The sequence below is a fragment of the Cetorhinus maximus genome, chromosome 1 (assembly GCF_964194155.1).
Source record: "Cetorhinus maximus chromosome 1, sCetMax3.hap1.1, whole genome shotgun sequence".
NCBI lineage: Eukaryota > Metazoa > Chordata > Chondrichthyes > Lamniformes > Cetorhinidae > Cetorhinus > Cetorhinus maximus.
In genome coordinates this window covers 10867943-10887988 of record NC_135879.1, presented here as the reverse complement: position 1 = coordinate 10887988, position 20046 = coordinate 10867943, and the positions used below count along the sequence as shown (strand labels likewise).

The 20046-nt window shown below is 42.4% G+C and overlaps 1 protein-coding gene across 5 annotated transcripts in view; it reads right to left on the bottom strand.

The window, feature by feature from the left end:
* Nucleotides 1-20046, bottom strand: part of gstcd (glutathione S-transferase, C-terminal domain containing) — a 166540-nt gene that overhangs the window by 17619 nt on the left and 128875 nt on the right. For all 5 annotated transcript variants that reach the window (XM_078530793.1, XM_078531053.1, XM_078530885.1 and 2 more), the window contains 3 exons: nt 11381-11496; nt 9721-9765; nt 8077-8205 (listed from right to left, as the gene is read on the bottom strand). In XM_078530793.1, coding sequence (XP_078386919.1) covers nt 8077-8205; nt 9721-9765; nt 11381-11496 — 290 coding nt within the window. The remainder of the gene's footprint in view (nt 1-8076; nt 8206-9720; nt 9766-11380; nt 11497-20046) is intronic.

Genomic DNA, 20046 nt, shown 5'->3' with positions numbered 1-20046 from the left:
GGAAAGCACAATGCTCCTCCAATTTGTTGCAATAGTTTCTCAGATGACATGAGGAGCTATAGACAAAGTGTTTACAAGCAAATGTGTACCTCTCACAGGTCTTAACAGTATCCTGGCTTTATGCTAATCACACAACAAGTATATTCATTGAGCAATGTATGCCTGTTCTGATCTAAAGGTAAGTGTGCTGGTTGTAATTCAACACTCCTCAGGGATTACAACAGATAATAACATTATTTTATCTTCAACCTGAAACTTTAAACAGGCATGTTCCATGAAATTGTTGAGAATTTGCTTATAAGTTCACACATCCAACAACTCATCAAAGTTAATCATTCTCAAGGAATGCAGAATCTTGTTTATGATTTTTCGAAAATTGCTTCCACCTTTTTGGAAACAGAGGTTCAGTGGCTGACATCATGATACTTTGATCTAAATGCACTGTAGTTAAGGTGGAGTTATTTTACTGTTAGAGAGGGAGAGAGAAAATTAGAGATAGGAAGGAGAGCGCATGTTATCTTTCATAAGTTTAATTCGAGAATTTTTACTGAGATATTGTTTCTCTAAATAGGTGAGTAACATTCATTGATGCTGAACACGGAGCAGTTTAAGGAGTTTAGTAATACATTTAGTAAGAATATGTTTTCAGCCAATCTTTGATACTCTTGGATGCCTTCATTGCCTGCCTGGATACAAGCCCCTGATGGTTAAAAAAAAGGTTCCCAAGTTCACTGAACTGGATTGCGCAACTTTTGAGCTCAAAGGCTTATTTTTAAGTATTTGTCTGATATTATGTTTCTACCACTTGTAGGAACAGAAAAAACCTGGATAAAGCATTTGCCATGGTTTGTTTTCATTTGTAAGCACATACGGATTCCTTCAAATTCACCCGGCCTCGACACACGTGAAGTTCAAATCGCACCAGGTGGTCACTGGATATCAGAATACTGATCCCGAGCACCTTTCCCCCATCTGTCTGCAAGTTCAAGGTCTGGCACTGGCTCTGAATACAGAGCAATACTGGAACATGCCAAACTGAAGACAACAGAACTGGCAGGCTGTGGATGTCAATGAGTGAAGTTGAATATTCCTGGTGCTTGGCAACTGATTTGATCTGGAACAGCTGTCTTCCTTTTTGGTAAAAGCTTTGAAATTAATGCTATTAACAAAAGAGAGACATATGTGTCTGATAACAGTTTTCTAGGCTGCATTTCCACCAAGATTCCACCCTGTCCAGATTTTTACATGGATTTTCCAACAAGTACCAAAATAGTTTTTACTTTTGCTACTGGAATGCAATTTTTTTTGGGACATTCAAATTTAGCAGGAGGACTTTGTACGCTGGGAGATGTGGAAGGAGTTGCTGAAAGATTTCTACAATGTCTGACAGCAATGTTAATCGTCATTTTATAGAACAATTTTAAGTTATACTAACCAACAGATGCCTTCAGTAAGCAGTGCATATTTTAAATTTTAATATGCTGCATTGCAGTGATGGTATTGCATTCCCCCATGTCAGCGGGTGTGTGTGTGTGTGTGCGCACGTGTGTCTGTGCTTGTGAGAGAGGGAGGGAGAGAGAGAGAGAGAGCAGGTTAATATACAGAGTTAATTATTCTCACCCTCATGGACTAATAATCTACCACGGCATCGGAGGAATTTAAATTCAATTAATTAAATAAATCTGGAATTTAAAAAACTAACATCGGTGAGTGGTGAGTCTGAAGCCCATCTGGTTCACTAATGTCTCTTAGAGAAGGAAAACTGCCATCCTTACCTGGGGGCCTATATGTGACTCCAGGTCCACAGCAATGTGGTTGATTCTTAACTTCCCTTTGAAAAGGTCTGGCAAGCCAGTCAATCATGATCAAAAAATGCGGCTCACCATCATTTTAAAACTCAAGGGCAATTAATGATGGGCAATAGATGCTGGCCATAACAATGACGGCAATTTTTTTGAAAAATCTGGAATTGGAGTATATATTGGAAAAATATAGATCAATACAACGCGACGAATGTCCCCTTTTTTCCAACTCAAACAACTCATTGCTTGACATGGTGATGGTTTTCAACAGAATAATCACAGGTAGCTCCTACTCTATTACTTGCTAACCTCCTCTTCTGAAACTCCAATGTAATAATTTTCTTCATGTAGGTAGAAAAGGCTGATTGGCAGCGTCTGATTAACCCTTTCAGCTTTTTGGCAGTGTTTCTGCATCAAAATTCACAGTGTTACCAGTTTGCATTCTCTTTGATACTTAAGGGCACTATCAGTTTGGGAAGGCTTTATTACTCAGTACATTTTCTGTTTCTACTTAATATCTTAGTCAAATTTATGAAAATTATTTTGAAGCAGTGGAGAAAATGAATGTGAGTTGAAAGTTGAAAAGGTCAAAGGTGAACAAAACCAATCAAATGTAACTGCTTAGGAAATCACACCTATTAAACCTTGCAACGAGAAACCACTCATGTATTTGCTGCTCTCCCCATTTCATCAGTAAACTGATGAGCATAGATTTGATTTACATAGGAACAGGAGTAGACCCATTCGGCCTTTTGAGCCTGTTCTGCCATTCAATCAGATCACGGCTGATCTGTACCTCAACTCCATTTACCCACCCTTGCTCCATATACCCAGATATTCTTACCCAACAAAAGACGATTTATCTCAGTCATGAACATGTTAATTGACACAGAATTCAAGACTTTGGGGGAGGGGGTGGGGTGGGCTGGAGGGCGGGGATGGGGGAGGAGGTCCGGTGAAAATTTCCACCATTCTCTGTTAGAAAACAATGTCTCCTGTCTGACTCCTGCTTACTACACACCAGTGTAACTAGAACACGACATCGCCATGCTGATATTAAGAGGGCTGCCTATATCAACATCACTATGGGGGCATATGGAGTTCTCTTTTTACTTACCCTCTTCCTCCAAGTACTCCCAATGTTATATTTTGTTCCCACTCTGATTATAGCTGCACAGAATTTCTTTTTCATTTTATAGTGTTAGATTTTCTTTCTCTCCCTCATTCCTTCGCATCAGGCGAGGTGGCCTAATCTATCTCTGTCATTGAAATCCTGCCACTAAATCACCCTTGCTATCTCTAGCTGCTGTGATTAGCGGTGTTGTAGCCTAGCGGGCAACTGGAGGTAGGGAAATGGGATGACAATTTAAAATCAACGAACCTTCACCATTTTGAAGTGACACATAATCTTCCAGTTGGCCTTTCAGGCCCGTTCTAAAACATTCTCACACAAAAGATACGGAAGTAACACTTAAATATTGCATTGTACCTGTGTGCCACACCAGTACAGCACTGAGGCACAGCACTGTCGGAGGCATTGTCTTTTGGGTGAGAAGTTAAAATGAGTCCCCAGATGCCTTCTCAGATGGACATAAAAGGCATGGCACTATTTTGAAGATGTGCATGGGAGCGATTTGCAGTGTTCAATATTTGGCCAATATTTATCCCTCAATCAACATCACAAAACAGGTTATCTAATGGTCATTATCACATTGTTGTTTGTGAGAGCTTGCTGTGCACAAACTGGTTGCCGCATTTCCTATATTACAACAGTGACTACATTTCAAAAAGCACTTCATTAGCTGTAACGTGCTTCGAGATGTTCAGTGGCAGTGAAATGCAAGTCTTTCTTTCTTTCTAAACTAAGGCAGAGCAGTCTTTTCCTTGCTTATGATGCATCGTGATCTCTGGAGCGGACCCATGAGAAACTCTACTTACCATGGAGCTTGTAAACAGAGAGAGATGCTTTAGCCTTTAAAAAACATAGCTTACAAATGCAAAACCAGGTTTTGTTTTCATAAAAAGATTTTCATGATTCATGAAGTTTTTTAATCTATGATTTTGCAATTCTTCTGTCATAGCAGTGGTCAGTGTTTATACAAAACCTAAAATAGCTGAAAACTGCTAATTTGATGGATAGTCTGGGAATGAGATATTTACAAAGCTGGGAGAGCTGTACAACAGAGGAGCTCTGACTATCTAAACTTTCACTGGAGCTTGCACCATTAGTTGCCAATCAGGATATAGATTCCTGTACAAAAACAGAAACAAAAACAAAACAAATAGATTCCTGTAGCAGTCGGTAAGTCAAGGTAAAGTTAACAGTGAAGATTTGTTTTGCATTAGTACCCCAAATACGGTATTTCATGGTAAAAGTGGTACAAAACAAAAGACGGTGTGCCAGGGAGATCAGTAGGCACCTGAGTTGGATTACCAGCATTCTGTCACCAATCGATTTGGCAGGCTCTGGTACTGTCACCCAGAAATAACTGAGGATAATGTCTCTGTAGGGTGCAGGCCAATTGATGGCACTGCTACAGGGCTATGCCATCTGCTTCAAGGATACCTTGAATTTCCACTGCACTGGCAATCATGATCACCTCCTTTCTCAACAATTTTTTGCCTCTTTGCAGGCTAGCATAAGGATCATTGGCAATATTTGTCTATTCATTGTCCATACATGTATCAAACAAGTGACCGATGCATTGGTCAGAGCTTTCATTTCCTTTCTGACTGACTGTGCACTGCCACAGCATTATTGCATTTCCCAAAGTAAGGGGTCATTGATGACATTTCAATACCCAACCAGGTTCCTGCTCCTCCACTTGAGCCTAATTGCATGGACACTGTGACTGACTAAATGATAATACCTGCAAGCTCACTGATTGTGGCCACTGAGATGTCTGTCGTTATACAAACACTAATGCAGGGTGCTGTGAGGCTCTGTCTTGTTCTGGGTCACCGATAGTGCTGACAGATTGTTTTCACAGGTCTACCATGACAGAAAAGGGAACAACGTTGGAATGCTGGCTTCAAAACACATTGTCAAACAGAGCTCACATTACAAGATACTAACTGTGCATGACACTTGTGTCTATGCCTGTGTTAAAGCTGGACCATAATAGCACTGAACTTGGGGTATACCTGCTGTTTCGTCTTTCCCTCTTGTTCAATAGCAATATTAAATGATGCTATTTATGCCAAATTAAAAAGCGTTGTAAACAACAAACATGCATTTTGTACAGAAAATCAGTCTCCTTAAACCAGTGTTGACCAGAAGCTCATTATCCACATGTGAGGCTATGACGGCACCATTTTAGCCACATGCACTAATTTTAGTAGAAAACCCCTTAAGTATACTCACACAATACAGGTAAATGTACTTCACATGTGTATATTTAATTAACAAATGTCTATTACCATTTATTAACCAAGGGAGTGAAGCTTTCAAAAACAAGCGCAGACTCTGCTTTTCCTCTTACCATTTTACCAACAAGTGCACAAGAGATTAAAGTTCACAAGGATACGCAGCATGAATATGAGCACTGAGATCACATGCCCAATGACAGTGTCTATTACTCATTTTATATTTACTAATCAGAAATGCAATTATCCACATCTGGATTTCCAATTAGTCACGTGTCTGTGGTGACCATAAGACCATAAGACATAGGAGCAGAAATAAGGCCATTCGGCCCATTGAGTCTGCTCCGCCAATCAATCATGGCTGATAAGATTCTCAACCCCATTCTGTCGCCTTCTCCCCATAACCTTTGATCCCCTTACCAATCAAGAAGGTAGACTCTTCGTTATTCAAGTATGTCCAAGTTGTAAGTGACTTTATCTTCTTCTGTGGGTTCTTATGAGTGAAGATTCCGATGTGGGATCAGCATGGGTGTCCACAAAACTGGCGAGTCATGTTGTTGTTGGTGTGCTTGTGGGAACTTCTGCAGCTGTGCCACTTCTGGCTGTCCTCTGGGCACATCGGATGTTGCGGGTGGTCCTTGAAGCATGCTGAATGAAATTTCAGTGCTTGCCTCGAAGTGAGCTGTGTTTTCTCAAGAGAGGTACTCTGCAATGCAGAAGTTTGTCAGGCTCTTTTTTACGGTGCTCTTGTATTGTTTGAACTGATCATCTTGATGTTGTTTGCCCTGAGACAGTTCCCCATAGGGTATCTGCTTGGGGATTTTGTTGTCATCCATGTGGGAGACAAGTCTGTCCACGCTGAATGTTCTGGAGGATGGTTTCTATGCTGTTGAGCCCAGAAAGATGGAGGACTTTGTGTTTTTTTTCCTGCCATCAAATTCTCATGACGGACCTCAGGTGTCTTTGGTGAAAGCGTTCTAGAGCTTTGATGTGGTGCCTATAGCAGACTTAGAGCAGATTCTGCTCCATACAGGGGGGGTTGTAAGCTCAATGGCTGCAGAGTCTGATTTTAGTCTTCAGCTAAATGCCAGGCTGCTTCTAGACACGATCATGGAGTCAGTCGTCGGCAGAACTTGCTCTCTGGATGAGTGCACTGTCTAGTGTTTAGGCATTGTCACGTGTCTAACAGCTAACATATTGATCAACAGTGCCCTAAACCCATTATACTCCAATGAGTACAGGCCCAACCTACTCACCCTCTCCTCATAAGAAAATCCCTCCATACCCGGGATCAACCTAGTGAACCTTCTCTGGACTGCCTCCAATGCCAGTATATCTTTCCTTAGATAAGGGGACCAAAATTGTTCACAGTATTCTAGGTGTGGTCTAACTAGTGCCTTGTATAGTTTTAGCAAGACTTCCCTACTTTTATACTCCATTCCCATTGAAATAAAGGACAACATTCCATTTGCCTTCCCTATTACCTATTGAACTTGTATGTTGTCTTTTTGGGATTTATGCACAAGGAGTCCCTAATCCCTCTGTACTGCAGCTTTCTACAGTCTTTCTCCATTTAAATAATATTCAGCTCCTCTATTCTTCCTGCCAAAGTGCATACCCTCACATTTTCCCGCATTATATTCCATCTGCCAAGTTTTTCCCACACTTAACCTGTCTATATCCCTCTGTTGACTCCTTGTGTCATCCTCACCACTGGCCTTCCCACCTATTTCTGTGTCATCCGCAAACTTGGCAATAGTACATTCACTTCCCTCACCTAAGTCATTAATATATATTGCAAATAATTGAGGCCCCAGCACTGATCCCTGTGACACTCCACTAGTTCCAGGTTGCCATCCTGAAAATGCCCCCCTTATCCCAACTCTCAGTCTTCTATTAGTTAGCCAATCCTCTATCCATGCTAATATACTACCCCCAACACCATGGGCTCTTATGAAGTAGCCTTATGTGTGGTACCTTATTGAATGCCTTCTGGAAATCCAAATATATTCCATCTACTGGTTCCCCTTTATCTATCCTGCTTGTTACCTCCTCAAAGAATTCTAATAAATTTTTTAGGCATGATAAATAAACAAGTGTGAAAAGCTGTACACACCAACAACCTCTACTATAGAGAAATGGACAAAATCAAAGCAGCAACTGCAACTCTATGACTTGACAGATCACTGCTAGCTTCAACAGCTAACACTTCAACACAAATGCCCACGACAAGCTTTCCTGCAATGATGGCTTCTGAGAATAAGAGAGTGGTTAGGTACAAGACTGAGACATCAGTAGCTCACAGCAATATCAAAATAAAGATATCAATTCATTTGCTATTTAACTAAATTAAAGGATACATTTGGGCTGACAGGTAACCTTAATGATATCATTTTATAATTTAGGAACACTGAAGTTGAAGGATAGATTTTGTAAATGGTTGTTGCAGCACAAGAGCAGAAAAGCAAATATTGCTATTTTATCACATTATTAATCAGAGTGCTCCCCATCTAATGGTCTCTGCTGGAAATTGCACATCTGGACATCAGGTGAGGACAGGAACAGGTTTGGTGGTGATCCTCCAAATGGTTAAATAGCCTGTGATATATTACGAAGGTTCCACATGAAAAATAATCACTCGGCCAAGTTACTTGGTTGTGGTGGTGACGACGGTGGCGCTGGTTGGGGGGGTGGGTTGAGGGGGTGGGGGGAAGGATGGGTGGGAGAAAGGTAACCTTCCAGTGCATGGGAAATTACACCCCAGCACGAGTTACCGGTTCCAGTAAAGAAGGGGCAAGAACTGGGTTAAGCGAAGAACAGTGTAGGCACCATTAAGCAGGACTGTGACCTTGTCCACTGTTACATGGCACTGACTTCAATTTTAATTACACTCGCACTTTTTACTTACGCCGATCTCAAATGGTCCTGTGAAATAATCCAGATTAGCCTGGACGAACCAGATGTTATTTAATCTAAGGTCGTCACATCTGTCCTTGCCACGTACTAAGGATTCCTCTTTGTTCTCCACTAAAATCACCTGGAACACAGGACAAAATCTACTCAGTAAGAAGCTCATCTCAAGTATCGGTCTTTCAGGCACCAACAACAGAAATTCATCCTCAATCGCTTTTTTTCAATATTATTTACATGAATGTACAAATTCTGTAGGCGATTGGCTTTAAAAATAAAAACAAATCCATAATTTATCAAATGCCTGTAAAAAGGGTCAAAGCACACCGATAGCATTGGGACGGCCTGTGCACAATCTGTGCGGGTAATGTGGGGGTTGGAGGTCGCATCTTGGCCACTTACAGTGAGAATCATGTGGAAACGTGAGTTAAGGGCTGGGCTAATGTGGAATCTGTATTGCTTTGAAAGGGATTGTTCAAATACATGCAAGCTTGGAGTTGGAGGCTGGAAACATTTTGAACAATAGCTGGAAAAGCCGATGCCACCATGGAAAGCTGATGGTTGACATGTATTGCATTAATACCCTACTGTGCTATATTCATTGAATATTACCTTCTGATGGTGAAAAAAGCAAGGCAATTGTGATTTGTAACCATTACTAAAAAAATAAAACAGTTCCAGAATAAATTATGCTACAACTGCTAAAAAAGACACAAAATGAAATCAGAAATCAAAATTTCCTAGGGCGCATGCCTCCAGAGCCTCTACACCTCCTCCAGGAAATAAATCTTGCACCATCATTTTCAGATTCGAAAATTTCGAAATCCATCACCACAACAATTGCGCCTCTGTGTAATTTGGTTATTTTCCTCACCCCCATATAATTGATGAAATATTGAGTTTAGTCGCAACCCAATAACTTCATGGCCTGCTGCACTCCCAGTGTAACTACTTATTTTCATTGGGTTTCAGTTTTCGTAAAAAAAAATCAAATTAAATTGCAGAATGTGATCCCAAAACACTTTATTAAAAACCCTGAAATCCAATTAAATTAGAAGGAGTTTAATCGATTTAGACTTGTTCAGGTGGTAACCTTGGTCATTGACATTCATTCAGGGTAGTTTTTTAGTTGCACATTATTTTCTTTGAGTTGTCAGCTTTTGGGAATATTCTCAGCCTTTTGTAAGCCATTTGTCAGAATTTCTGAGTCTGGTTGGTTGGCGAGCATGCAGGCAACAGTGAACTTTGATGTATTTCAATACTAGGCTGCAGAGGGATCATTCAGCAAATACCCTACTGATGAATCTGGATACAACGCCAGAGAAAGGCGATTGTCAATCAAGAGATGTTTATCCAAGTCTTCATTGAATCAAAGAGACCAGCATACAAACTTGGCGTAAAGCCCAATGTATGAAATAACAGATCAGATGATCAGCAGCATATAAAAAAAAATGTTGGCACAGCTTCACAATGCAGTTTTAGCTGATTTCTGTAACTCATACTGTGTGCGTTTGGGCTGATTATTGCCACATGCGTTGCTTACATCTTATGAGGGAGCCCTTCATCTTGAGTTCCAATTTTCACATTGGTGTAAGCATACCGGAATAAGCGGAGGGACTGTGACAGTTTTAAAATATCGTACCTGGCATAACGGCAAGATGTGAGCAAGGACGATCCCAACGTGTCCCTGTGAACACAGGACAGACAACTGAGTCAGTCAGCACACTGCAATGTATTTCGATCAGACCCGCATACTTCTGTGAAGGCAGATTCCTTTGTTTATCTGTCTGTCAGCTGAATTCTTGAGATCTTATGCTTTGCAAGATACAGAATGAAGTTGAGCCGCTTGGTATGTCAAACTTCCAAGCTCAGGAGGTACAACGTCTAAACAAATATCAAGTTTGAAATGAATTTGTTTTGAGAATTCCTATCACAGGAATAGGATCATCAACTACAAATTTTGGGTCAATAATCTCTTCTTTGGCAAACTAAAATGGGAGGGTATCTTACTTTTCTCCACAATTATTGAGCTGCAAATAAAATTACATTCTCAAAAATGACACCTTTTGCAGCCATGTACTCCCACAGCTTCACTAATTATGAGTTTCGTGGATTATAGAATACTCCATTATATAGGAATATTGCAAAAAGTCTTGAGCCTGTTCCTCTGTTAAACCAGATCATGGTTGACCTGTTTACCCAGTTTTGCTCCATATCTGCTCCATATGCCTTGACGTTCTTACCAAATAAAAATAAATGTTTTTTTAACTAAAGAGTAATTTTAGATACAAAGCTACAGCCCTTGATATTAATTCTGCTGCTTTTAATATCATCTGCAAAAAACAGTACAAAGAATTATCGATTGCTTTTAGGATTTATTTAAATTGGGTTTTTTAAAGTTTGATTTTTGGGTTTTTTTAAAGGTTCTTTTTTGGAAAGCAAGTTACTTATTTGCAATAAAACAAGAAACGTTGATATAATCTTAACTGAATATTATACAGTAGCCATAACATTTGAAGCAAACAGAATGTGACCATCAACGTAATAGCAAAAGAAAGAAACTGCGTTTATATAGCACTTTTCACAGCCTCAGGGCATCCCTTTACGGGCATTAATGTACCTTTGAAGTGTAGGAATGTGCTGATGACCAGATAATATTTTTTTATTCATTCATGGGATGTGGGCATCGCTGGCTAGGTCACCCCTAATTGCCCATTTCAGAAGGCATTTAATTATCAACCACATTGCTGTGGGTCTGGAGTCACATGTAGGCCAGATTTCCTTCCTTAGTGAACCAGATGGGTTTTTACAACAATAGGCAATGATTCCATGGTTATCATCAGGCTTTTTAATTCCAGATTTTTTACTGAATTCAAATTTGAATTTGGGATTTGAACCTGGGTCCCCAGAGCATTACCCTAAGTCTCTGGAATATTAGTCAAGTGACAATACCACTATGCCACTGCCTCCCCCCATATGCCAGATAATATGCCTTAGTGATGTTGGTTGAGAGATAAACGTTTCGCCAGGGCTGCTCTTCTTCAAAATACTGCCTCTGGATCTTTGGTGCCTACCTGAGAGAACAGACCAGGCTTAAGTTTACTGTCTCATCCAGAAGATGGTACCCCTGACATCTGCCAGTACTGCTCTGCAGTGTCAGTCTAGATTTTGTGCTTAGATTTTGGAAATGGACTTGCATCCTTGACCTTCTGACTCAAGATAGCTGTGGGAGCAGAAATCCTCCCACTGTGTACTCAATGCAACACAAGGCTAGTGAGGCTGTACCTTTAAAAATTACGTACCCCACCACTGCAGAAATCGACAATAGTATCACCAGGCTTGGCCAGTTTTGCCACAATGGAGATGATGTTGTCCAACTGTTGCTGCTTCCTTAGGGCACGCTCAGATGAGAGTTTTCCTGTAAGGTCAATTGAATGTAGAGCTAATAGTGTTTTAGCTAAAGATCAGACAGACTTTCATTTAACAAGTGCTTTACATTTCCAGTTCTCCCCAATCACTGTTTCACTGTACAGCAACAGAACAATAAAGGTGAGCTGCCTAGTATTTTAAATGTCCAATCTCAGCAGGTAATGTATCTAAAGAGTCAAGTTTACAATGAATACTTCATAAATTTCTCAGATATAAAACTAGGATAATTAACTGCAACTTTGGACCAAATGTTCTCTTTTAAAGAAATATGGAGGGATTTTCACCATAATTAATAATGCACAGATAAAAACACATTCTCAGAAATCACACATTTGACATGCATTCCCATAATATCATGAGCAGGACATTATTTGTAAAATAAAATGTTTCAGAGGATGAAGTCTTGATCAAGTGCTGAATGCTGGGGTGTGAGCAAATTAGTTGGAGATCCAGGAGCTGCTTTGGGCCCTTTCAAACACTTATTTTTATCTAGGAACATAGGAACAGAGATAGGCAATTCAGCCTCTCAAGCTTGTTCCACCATCCTATTAGATCAAGACTGATCTCAACCCCATTTACCAAGCTTTTCTCTGTATCACTTGATACCCACTCACCTAACAAATATCTATCGATCTTGACTGCTCTAATACAAATCCATAGGATATTGACTAAGAGGGATACAATATTATTGTACAATTGATTCATTCTTAATAGGAGAATAAATAATAATAACATTGCAGGACAACGGTTTTACTGATCAGATTACTGTTTGTTGTGTATCGCACAAATTTGCAAATGGACCAAAGGCTGCCACTTTCGGCCCTGAGAAGTGCCTGGTCTACCCTAAATTACCCTGGAAAGGCAAAATATCTCAAACATTTGAACAACAGGTTAAGCAAGTTGTTTCAGGCTGCTACTATGCAGTGGCGATGCAAATGGTATTTTCCACTAATGGAATACTGTCGGCAGTCCAAAAAGACGCTCTGCCTACTACACAATTCAGCAACGTTGCATATGAATTTCAGTGCCAGTGAGATGCTGGGTACATAGGCTGCACATTCCAACGATTGGCTGATCGAATCAAATAGTATGTTCCTCCAGTTGTTTGTAATAGGCAGAGTACAGACAGTTCTCAACCAGCCCACACTTACAAAGCCCAAAACGAAACGTCTACTGTTAGATGTGATTCTGCGAATGGGCAGCACATGCTCAACAATCCTGAGTGCGCTAATAGCTACACTAACAACCAATTTGAGATCATCAATTGAGCTTGTAATGTGGCTCATTTATGCTTGCTAGGAGCGACATGCAGTTATATGCAGGAACCTGTTCTCAGCAAACAAATGGAATATGTTCAAGCCTTGCACTTACTTTGAATTACCCAGGAGCATGGGGAGCCTATAGTTCCTGTTGTTTTCTCCATGTCAATGCTTCAGCCAATCAGAGTTGACTTGCTAATCAATCAACACTTTTTCTCACCTATGGTATAAATTGTTGTCATTGTTTGAACTTTGGCATTCCTGCCCTGATGAGTGCAAGATGAAAAGCTTTGGCAACATGTCTCTCTTTTCAGCAATATTCAAGTCCTGTACTACCAAGCGACTGTTTGATAATGAAGATTGTTTGGTACTACAAGCAACCAGCATGGATTGTTTTTTTTAAAAAAAAATGTTTTCCTGCTGTGTGGGTTTTCGTGCTGAAACATGCAGATACAGGAGTCAAAATGTTTAACCTGTATAATGTCTCCTGAATTCTTGCGGTGATGCTGCAGAAACTCCAAGATATCAAACGTTAACATACAACTTTCAACATTCCACAAATGACAATTTCCACAAACCACAACCCGACTATTGTGTCACCTTCTCATGCCACGCACATGCTTATAATCTTCTCCTTATTATATCACCCGTAACCAGCTATTTATGTGGTCATTTTTAAATGATCTTACTTTCGGTTTGAGTCTTTTCTACATATAAACTATTCTTTGCAGGAATTCTTCTGCTTTAAGTCTCACCTGAAACTCAGTAATTTTGCCCGACAGTTCGATGATCATTATCCTAATTCAGTAATCTGCTTTAACTTTTATATCATCTTACAGATTGGGGGGGGGGGCGGGGGCAAAGGTATAAAATTCAACTTTGGAAGGAGCGCAAAACAGGCGATGCTGGACAAATCGACTGGATCTATTTTCCTTTCCATATAACCAGTTCTTGATCGGCTAGAGTCAAAGCTCCATTTCACCCCTGCAGGCCGAGAAGGTAGAACATTAAACTTTGGTGGGGGTGTTAAACGGGCCGAGTCAAATTCTGCCCCTAATAAAGATGTCCTGACTGGTGCCATGACCGCTGAAACAAACTAGATTCTTGATTAACAGCCAATCAGTCATTTGACTGTAGAAATATATCAGCATTCAGTGCTGTTTACTCTTTGCATTTTATTGCTTTAACATGCTGATATCAATCTTTCAGTATAAGCCCTTCAGCAACAACTTGCATCTATATAGCACCTTTAAGGTAGCATAACGTCCCAGGAATGTAACAGGAGTGTTAACCAAAATTTGACACAGGGCCACATTAGGATATTGGGACAGATGACCAAAGGTTTGGACAAAGACGTAAGGAGTGTCATAAAGGAGGAGAGAGGTAACTTGTGGAAAGTATTCTTCTATGTTATCTGTTCATTATTGACCCCCATACCATTGTTACACGTCTACACATACTTTCCCACAGATGATACCCTATTCATGAACGGTACTGCCTATCAAGCTCCAAGTAAACAGCTAACACAGGCTTGTCCAACCTTTTCACGCAAGTGGCCCCATTTCAATTTTTTTTCTCATTCAAAGGGCCAGTGAGCAAATTTCGGAGAGATAAGGCTTGGCACAACATTAAACCTGAATTTCCAAAAAAAAAGTTGAGGTATGAAGAAAAGAAACAACTTGCTGAGCGAAACAAAAAGCAACGTCAAAGCAATAAATTGATAATTTTAAAATGGAGTAATTAATAAAGATGACATTAAACCATTAAAGCGTGAGAGGGTGGGAGTGCGTGTGTCTGGCACACTCCCAGTCTCAGGGTGCTCACTCGCTCACCCTTACCGACATGTGTTGGTGTGTGGGGGTGAGTGAGAACTCACACACACACGCTTGCGCTCTCACATACACACTCACTCGCTCTCACACACACACTCACTCAATCGCTCTCTCACACACTCAATCGCTCTCTCCCTCGCACGCGGTCTCTCCCTCGCACGCGGTCTCTCCCTCGCACGCGTGCTCTCTCTCCCTCGCATCTGCGCTCTCTCTTCCTCGCACGTGCGCTCTCTCTCTCGCACGCGCGCTCTCTCTCGCACGCGCGCTCTCTCTCTCGCACGCGCGCTCTCTCTCTCGCACGCGCGCTCTCTCTCGCACTCTCTCTCTTGCACGTGCGCTCTCTTTTCTCGCACGCGCACTCTCTCTCTCTCGCACGTGCTCTCTCTCGCACACACACACACACACACAAGCGCTCTCTCTCTCACACGCTCACGCTCTCTCTTTCACACTCACACGCTCTTTCTCACACACACGCACACACACAGTCACTCATTCAGTCACGCTCGCCAGGCCCTGGTGCTTTGGTGACTAAGATGCTGAGGAGAGGTTCGGGACAGCTGTAGATTCCTTCGCCCTGCCCTGTCTAACACTCCCGCTGTCCTGGGTCTGCTGTTGCCGCAAACGCCACTCCGCCATCTTGACTCGTGTTGGGGGCCTTGTTCCCCTGCAAGTCTTCCCCTCCACCCCGTCAGTCTTTCCCCGACCCCCTGCAGTGAATTTTCCCCTTGTCCAGTAACCAGTCACTCTCTCTCTCTCTCTCTCTCTCTGTCTCCCCTCCCTGGAAATTTCTCTTTCTCCACAGCATACTCACCACGCTGCCGCTGGTTTTCAGGCCTCAGGCTGAATGAAGCACACTGTTCACTAGGCTTACTAGTGAGCCTAGCAGCAAATGTGGGAGAGAAACAGTGGGAGAGGAATGGCCTGTGATTGGAAGAGCAGCTCCTTGCAGAACCTTCCGCTCCAGTTGCTGACATTTTGAACACTAGCTCCAGGGGCCAGGATAAAGAGGATGGCGGGCTGGAATGGCCTATGGCCAGGGGTTGGACAAGCCTGAGCCATCAGATGTGCTATATTGCTACATAGCATGGTTGTATGTATGCAGGGGAGGTGGTGACATGGTGGTATTGTTACCAGACTAGTAATCCTAGGGTAATGTTCTGGGGACCTGGGTTCGAATCCTACCACGGCAGTTGGTGGAATTTGAATTCAATAAAAAAATCTGGAATTAAAAGCCTAATTGTCGATTGTCGTAAAAACCCGTCTGGTTCATTAATGTTCTTTAGGGAAGGATACCTGCCGTCCTTACCTGGTCTGGCCTACATGTGACTCCAGGCCCACAGCAATGTGGCTGACTCTTAAATGGCCTAGCAAGCCACTCAATTCTCAAGGGCAAGCCCCCATCCCATGAACAAATTTTTTTTTAAAAATGACTAAACAAATAGATTGGCACAAGTGACCAATTGCATCACCAAAAGGAAAGTCAATGGGGCAAAGTGTAGACAGGAGGAGAACAGTGGCACTTTGTTGTGTTCACACACACTCTGCTACACAAACCCTGCACTCGGACTGGGAAATCAACCTCGGCCAACCAGAAATACTCTGGTGTACATTCCGCTCGTGTTGAACTGCATCCCTCCGCTGTGTTCTTTAGTGGCTTTGAAAAAGAAAAGGCTTTCCTAGACCGAGCAGACCTGAAATTTTGCCACGCTTTTAAAAGGTGAAAAGGAAAGCAAGCTTATCGGGAGATTTGCCTACAGCACACTGCACAGGGCATCAGTGTAACCGGAGCTCCCTGACTCCAGTCACACCTAGCTTGACTCCTGACAAGGGGGAAATAAAGCTGAACTTGTTCCAACGACGAAGCATTTGATTCAAATTTGTTGAAAACAAAAGGGAAGGAGTTAATCAGATCGTCTTTGAGTTCTCATCCCTTATTATCAATATAAATCTCTACACCTCTGCATCTATATGCAATCTAGTTTTAAAAATTAGGAGCATTTTGATACTCTGAACGACAGGGATTATTCATTTACATGGTGTTTACAGCACAGAAACAGGCCATTCAGTCCAACAGGTCTATGCCAGTGCTCATGCTCCACACAAACCTCCTCTCACCTCTCTTCATGTCATCTGATCAGCACAATCTTCTACTGTACTTATTGATGGTGAATTCACAGCCTTTCAACTTTCCTGGTGGTGATTACAAATGGAGCTGCTGCCACTAGTAAGGTTATTTTCCACAGGGTTGCAGTGGTATGGTACTGAGAACCATTTGATTTTTACCATTTATCAAATATAAGCAACAGCAAGTGACTACCATGGTTTGACCTTGCTACAAGGCAGAGTGGCACTAATGAACTGTCCTATTAGGGGACTTAACCCCAATGGATTCATTAGGGAATAGGAAAGGGGGGAGAGCTTTACCCTAAGCATTTCTCTACGCCTGTTGCGGTACAATAACAAAAGTAGATCCTATATGGTTGACACCGAGGCACAAATGTACTACTATAAAAACACAGCCCATGGCAACAAATAAAGCACAGAACATTAAACACATATGACCTGGCTGGCTTGACTGGTCACTGCTAACCAGTCACAACTAAGCAAAACTGTATGGTACACAGTTGGCAAGAGGGTGCTTACACAGTTACAGCATCAACTCCAACTGTACAAGGAAATGAGACCAGCTCATGATGCATGCACTTCTGATCGCCATATTATAAAAAGGATACAGAGGCAAGGGGGGGGGATGAAAAAATGATTTACAAGGATGATACTAGAACTGCGGAGCAATTAGCTATCAAGAAAGGGTGAAAAGGCTTGATTCTCTTTTCTTGTGAAAAGACAAGGCTAACAGGTAACCCAATAAAGGCCTTTAAACCTTAGAAAATATTTTAATAGAACAGACAGAGACAGAATGGGCCTGATTTTAACTCACTCAAAACCCACTCATTTACACAGAATCAAAATCAGGCCCATAAAATTTATTTCCACTTGTGGGGAAGAGCAAAACCACAGGCCATCAATACAAGACAGTCAACAAGAAATCAACTAAGGAATTCAGAAGAAACTTCTTTACCCAGAGAGTGGTGAAAATGTGGAAGTCTCTACCAGGGGGAATATTCGAGGCACAAAATATAGAGTATTTAGATAAGTGCGAGGGAGAGGGAAGTAGAGGATTATGCTGATAGATGAAGAAGGACAGTCAGAGACTCGAGTGGACTGGTTGGGCAGAAGGGCCTGCTTCTGTGCTGTATATTCTATGGTCTGAATATTTCGCATGGTGGGGTTTCCTTTCCTGCCACCCGAAGAGTCGGCAGGGAACACATCCCCGCCAACTCTGACTGCCCTGCAGCCTTTTCATGCTTGAATGAGGGTCAACTGGCTGCAGGTGGGACTTCTACTCTCACTCGGGAGGAAGTCCCAGCTGAGAGAGCGGCTGGCCAATCTGATTGGCTGGCAGCTCTCCAGACCCTGTGTCAACAGGAGCTGTAGTGGAGAAAAGAGGAAGTGCTTCAACATGCTTAGGCCAGAGCCTAAGTCCCAGGATTGGACGGCATGGCACGTTTTGGGGGGTCATAGGAAGGGGAGGGTAGGGAAGGCCTGGGGTGGTGCAAAGTGGGTGATTGGGGTGTCAGGGGAAAGGTCGGGGAGGGGTCAGTGGAGAGGAGGGAGGTCCAGCAGCCACCTGATCTTAAAGGGGGTGGGGGAGGATGGTGTCCGAAGTCAGAAGGGGGTTTCTGATGGAAGCGCACCCCTCCCCGCACCCTCCCTTCCCACCCGAGGCCTAACCCTGTTCATTTTCGGGCTTAGCCTATGCCAAGTAAATCCTCCCGCTAACCTCAAAATTGAGATTGGGCGGGAAAAGGCCCTTCGGGGCCTCAATTGGGGCAAGGGCGGGTGTCCCGTGTGAGGCCTTGCTCGCCCCAGCATAAAATTGCTGCGAGGTCGGGGTGGGCAGGAACCCACAGAGAATCCCCTTCCTTCAATTTCATGCCCCCCCCCGCCCCCCCACCTAAAAACCCGCCAGCAGGGTAGAATGAAATTAAGGCCCATGTGATTCTATTTAATATAACTGGAGTCTCAGAAAACAAACATTTCCTGGAAGATCATCCACGAAACGCTGGCCAAGGGAGAAGAAATGAAAGTCATGGGCCATGTTTTACAGCTACAAGTTTCAGAAAGCAAGTAAACGCATTAGTTTTAGGAGCCATTAAAAAACACGCATTATTGAGCAGGAGTGTTTCATTCAAGTTCTTTGCGCCAGATATACTGCAGAGTTTGCATCATTATATGTGGTTTTTGTCTAACGCCAATGCAGAATCTGTAACACTGCTGCGACTTGTACCAAACCAATTCAGATCATGTCAGAAATGACGTGGAAACTCAAAACAGCTTCAGACTCAGTAAAACTATGACTGGTGCCAAGTTTAAAAGATCGCTGCATTTCCTTTAAGTTTATAATGCTCAGCGGAGGGAGGCCAGTCAATCAACCAGCGGATCCTCACTGGCCTCCCACCTTTGCACCTCCCTTAAACGTGCACTCATCCAAAACTCTGCTGCCCATATCCTAATTAACACCAAGTCCCATTCACCGAGTACCCCTGTGTTTGCTAATTCATCCTGACTCCCAGATCAGGAATGCCTCAATTTTAAAATTCTCATCCTTGTTTTCAAATCCCTTCATGGCATCATCCCTCCCTCTCTACAGAGCCCTACACCCGCGAAACCTCTCACTCCTCTAATTCTGGTCTCTTGCACATCCCTAATTTTCATCATCCAACTACAGGCAGCCATGCCTTCAGTTACCTGGGCCCTATGCTCTGAATTCCCTCCGTAAACCTCTGTGCCTCTCTCCTCCTTTGAAATGCTCCTTAAAATCTACCTCTTTGACCAAACATTTGGTCATATGTTCTAATAGCTCCTTATGTGGTTCAAGGACAACGTAACACTTCGCTCATTCACACTGTTTTCAAACCGGTACCCATTGTATATAGCTGCAGCACTTGATTAGTGAAGGAGCATAAGCAACATATTATATCAGTGTTTTGCAAAGGTGGTTCACTGTGTACCCAGGAGAAATGTTTTGACAGGTAGCAGGTGTAGAGAAGTTCCTTTTCACCTTTAGCCCTTTCTCTACCTGAATAAACAGGCACTGCATACATTTTACACATCACATGCTGTTAAAGCATTTCAAACCTCAAAAATGCTTATCAGACAAGTTTAAATGGGGACAAAGAATAGAACATCGCTCCACTTTGCAGTGCTAAAGACCAGGCATGATGTGGGTCATTGACAAAACTTCAGCTCCTCATCAAAAGCCTAACCTCACAACAGTATCCTTGGGCTTGGCCAGCATGACACTGTCATTCCATTCTCCAACCTCTGATCTTATAGCCTTTCACAGTCTGATGCCAACAGCATGGGAGCAAGATTCTGGCAATCCCT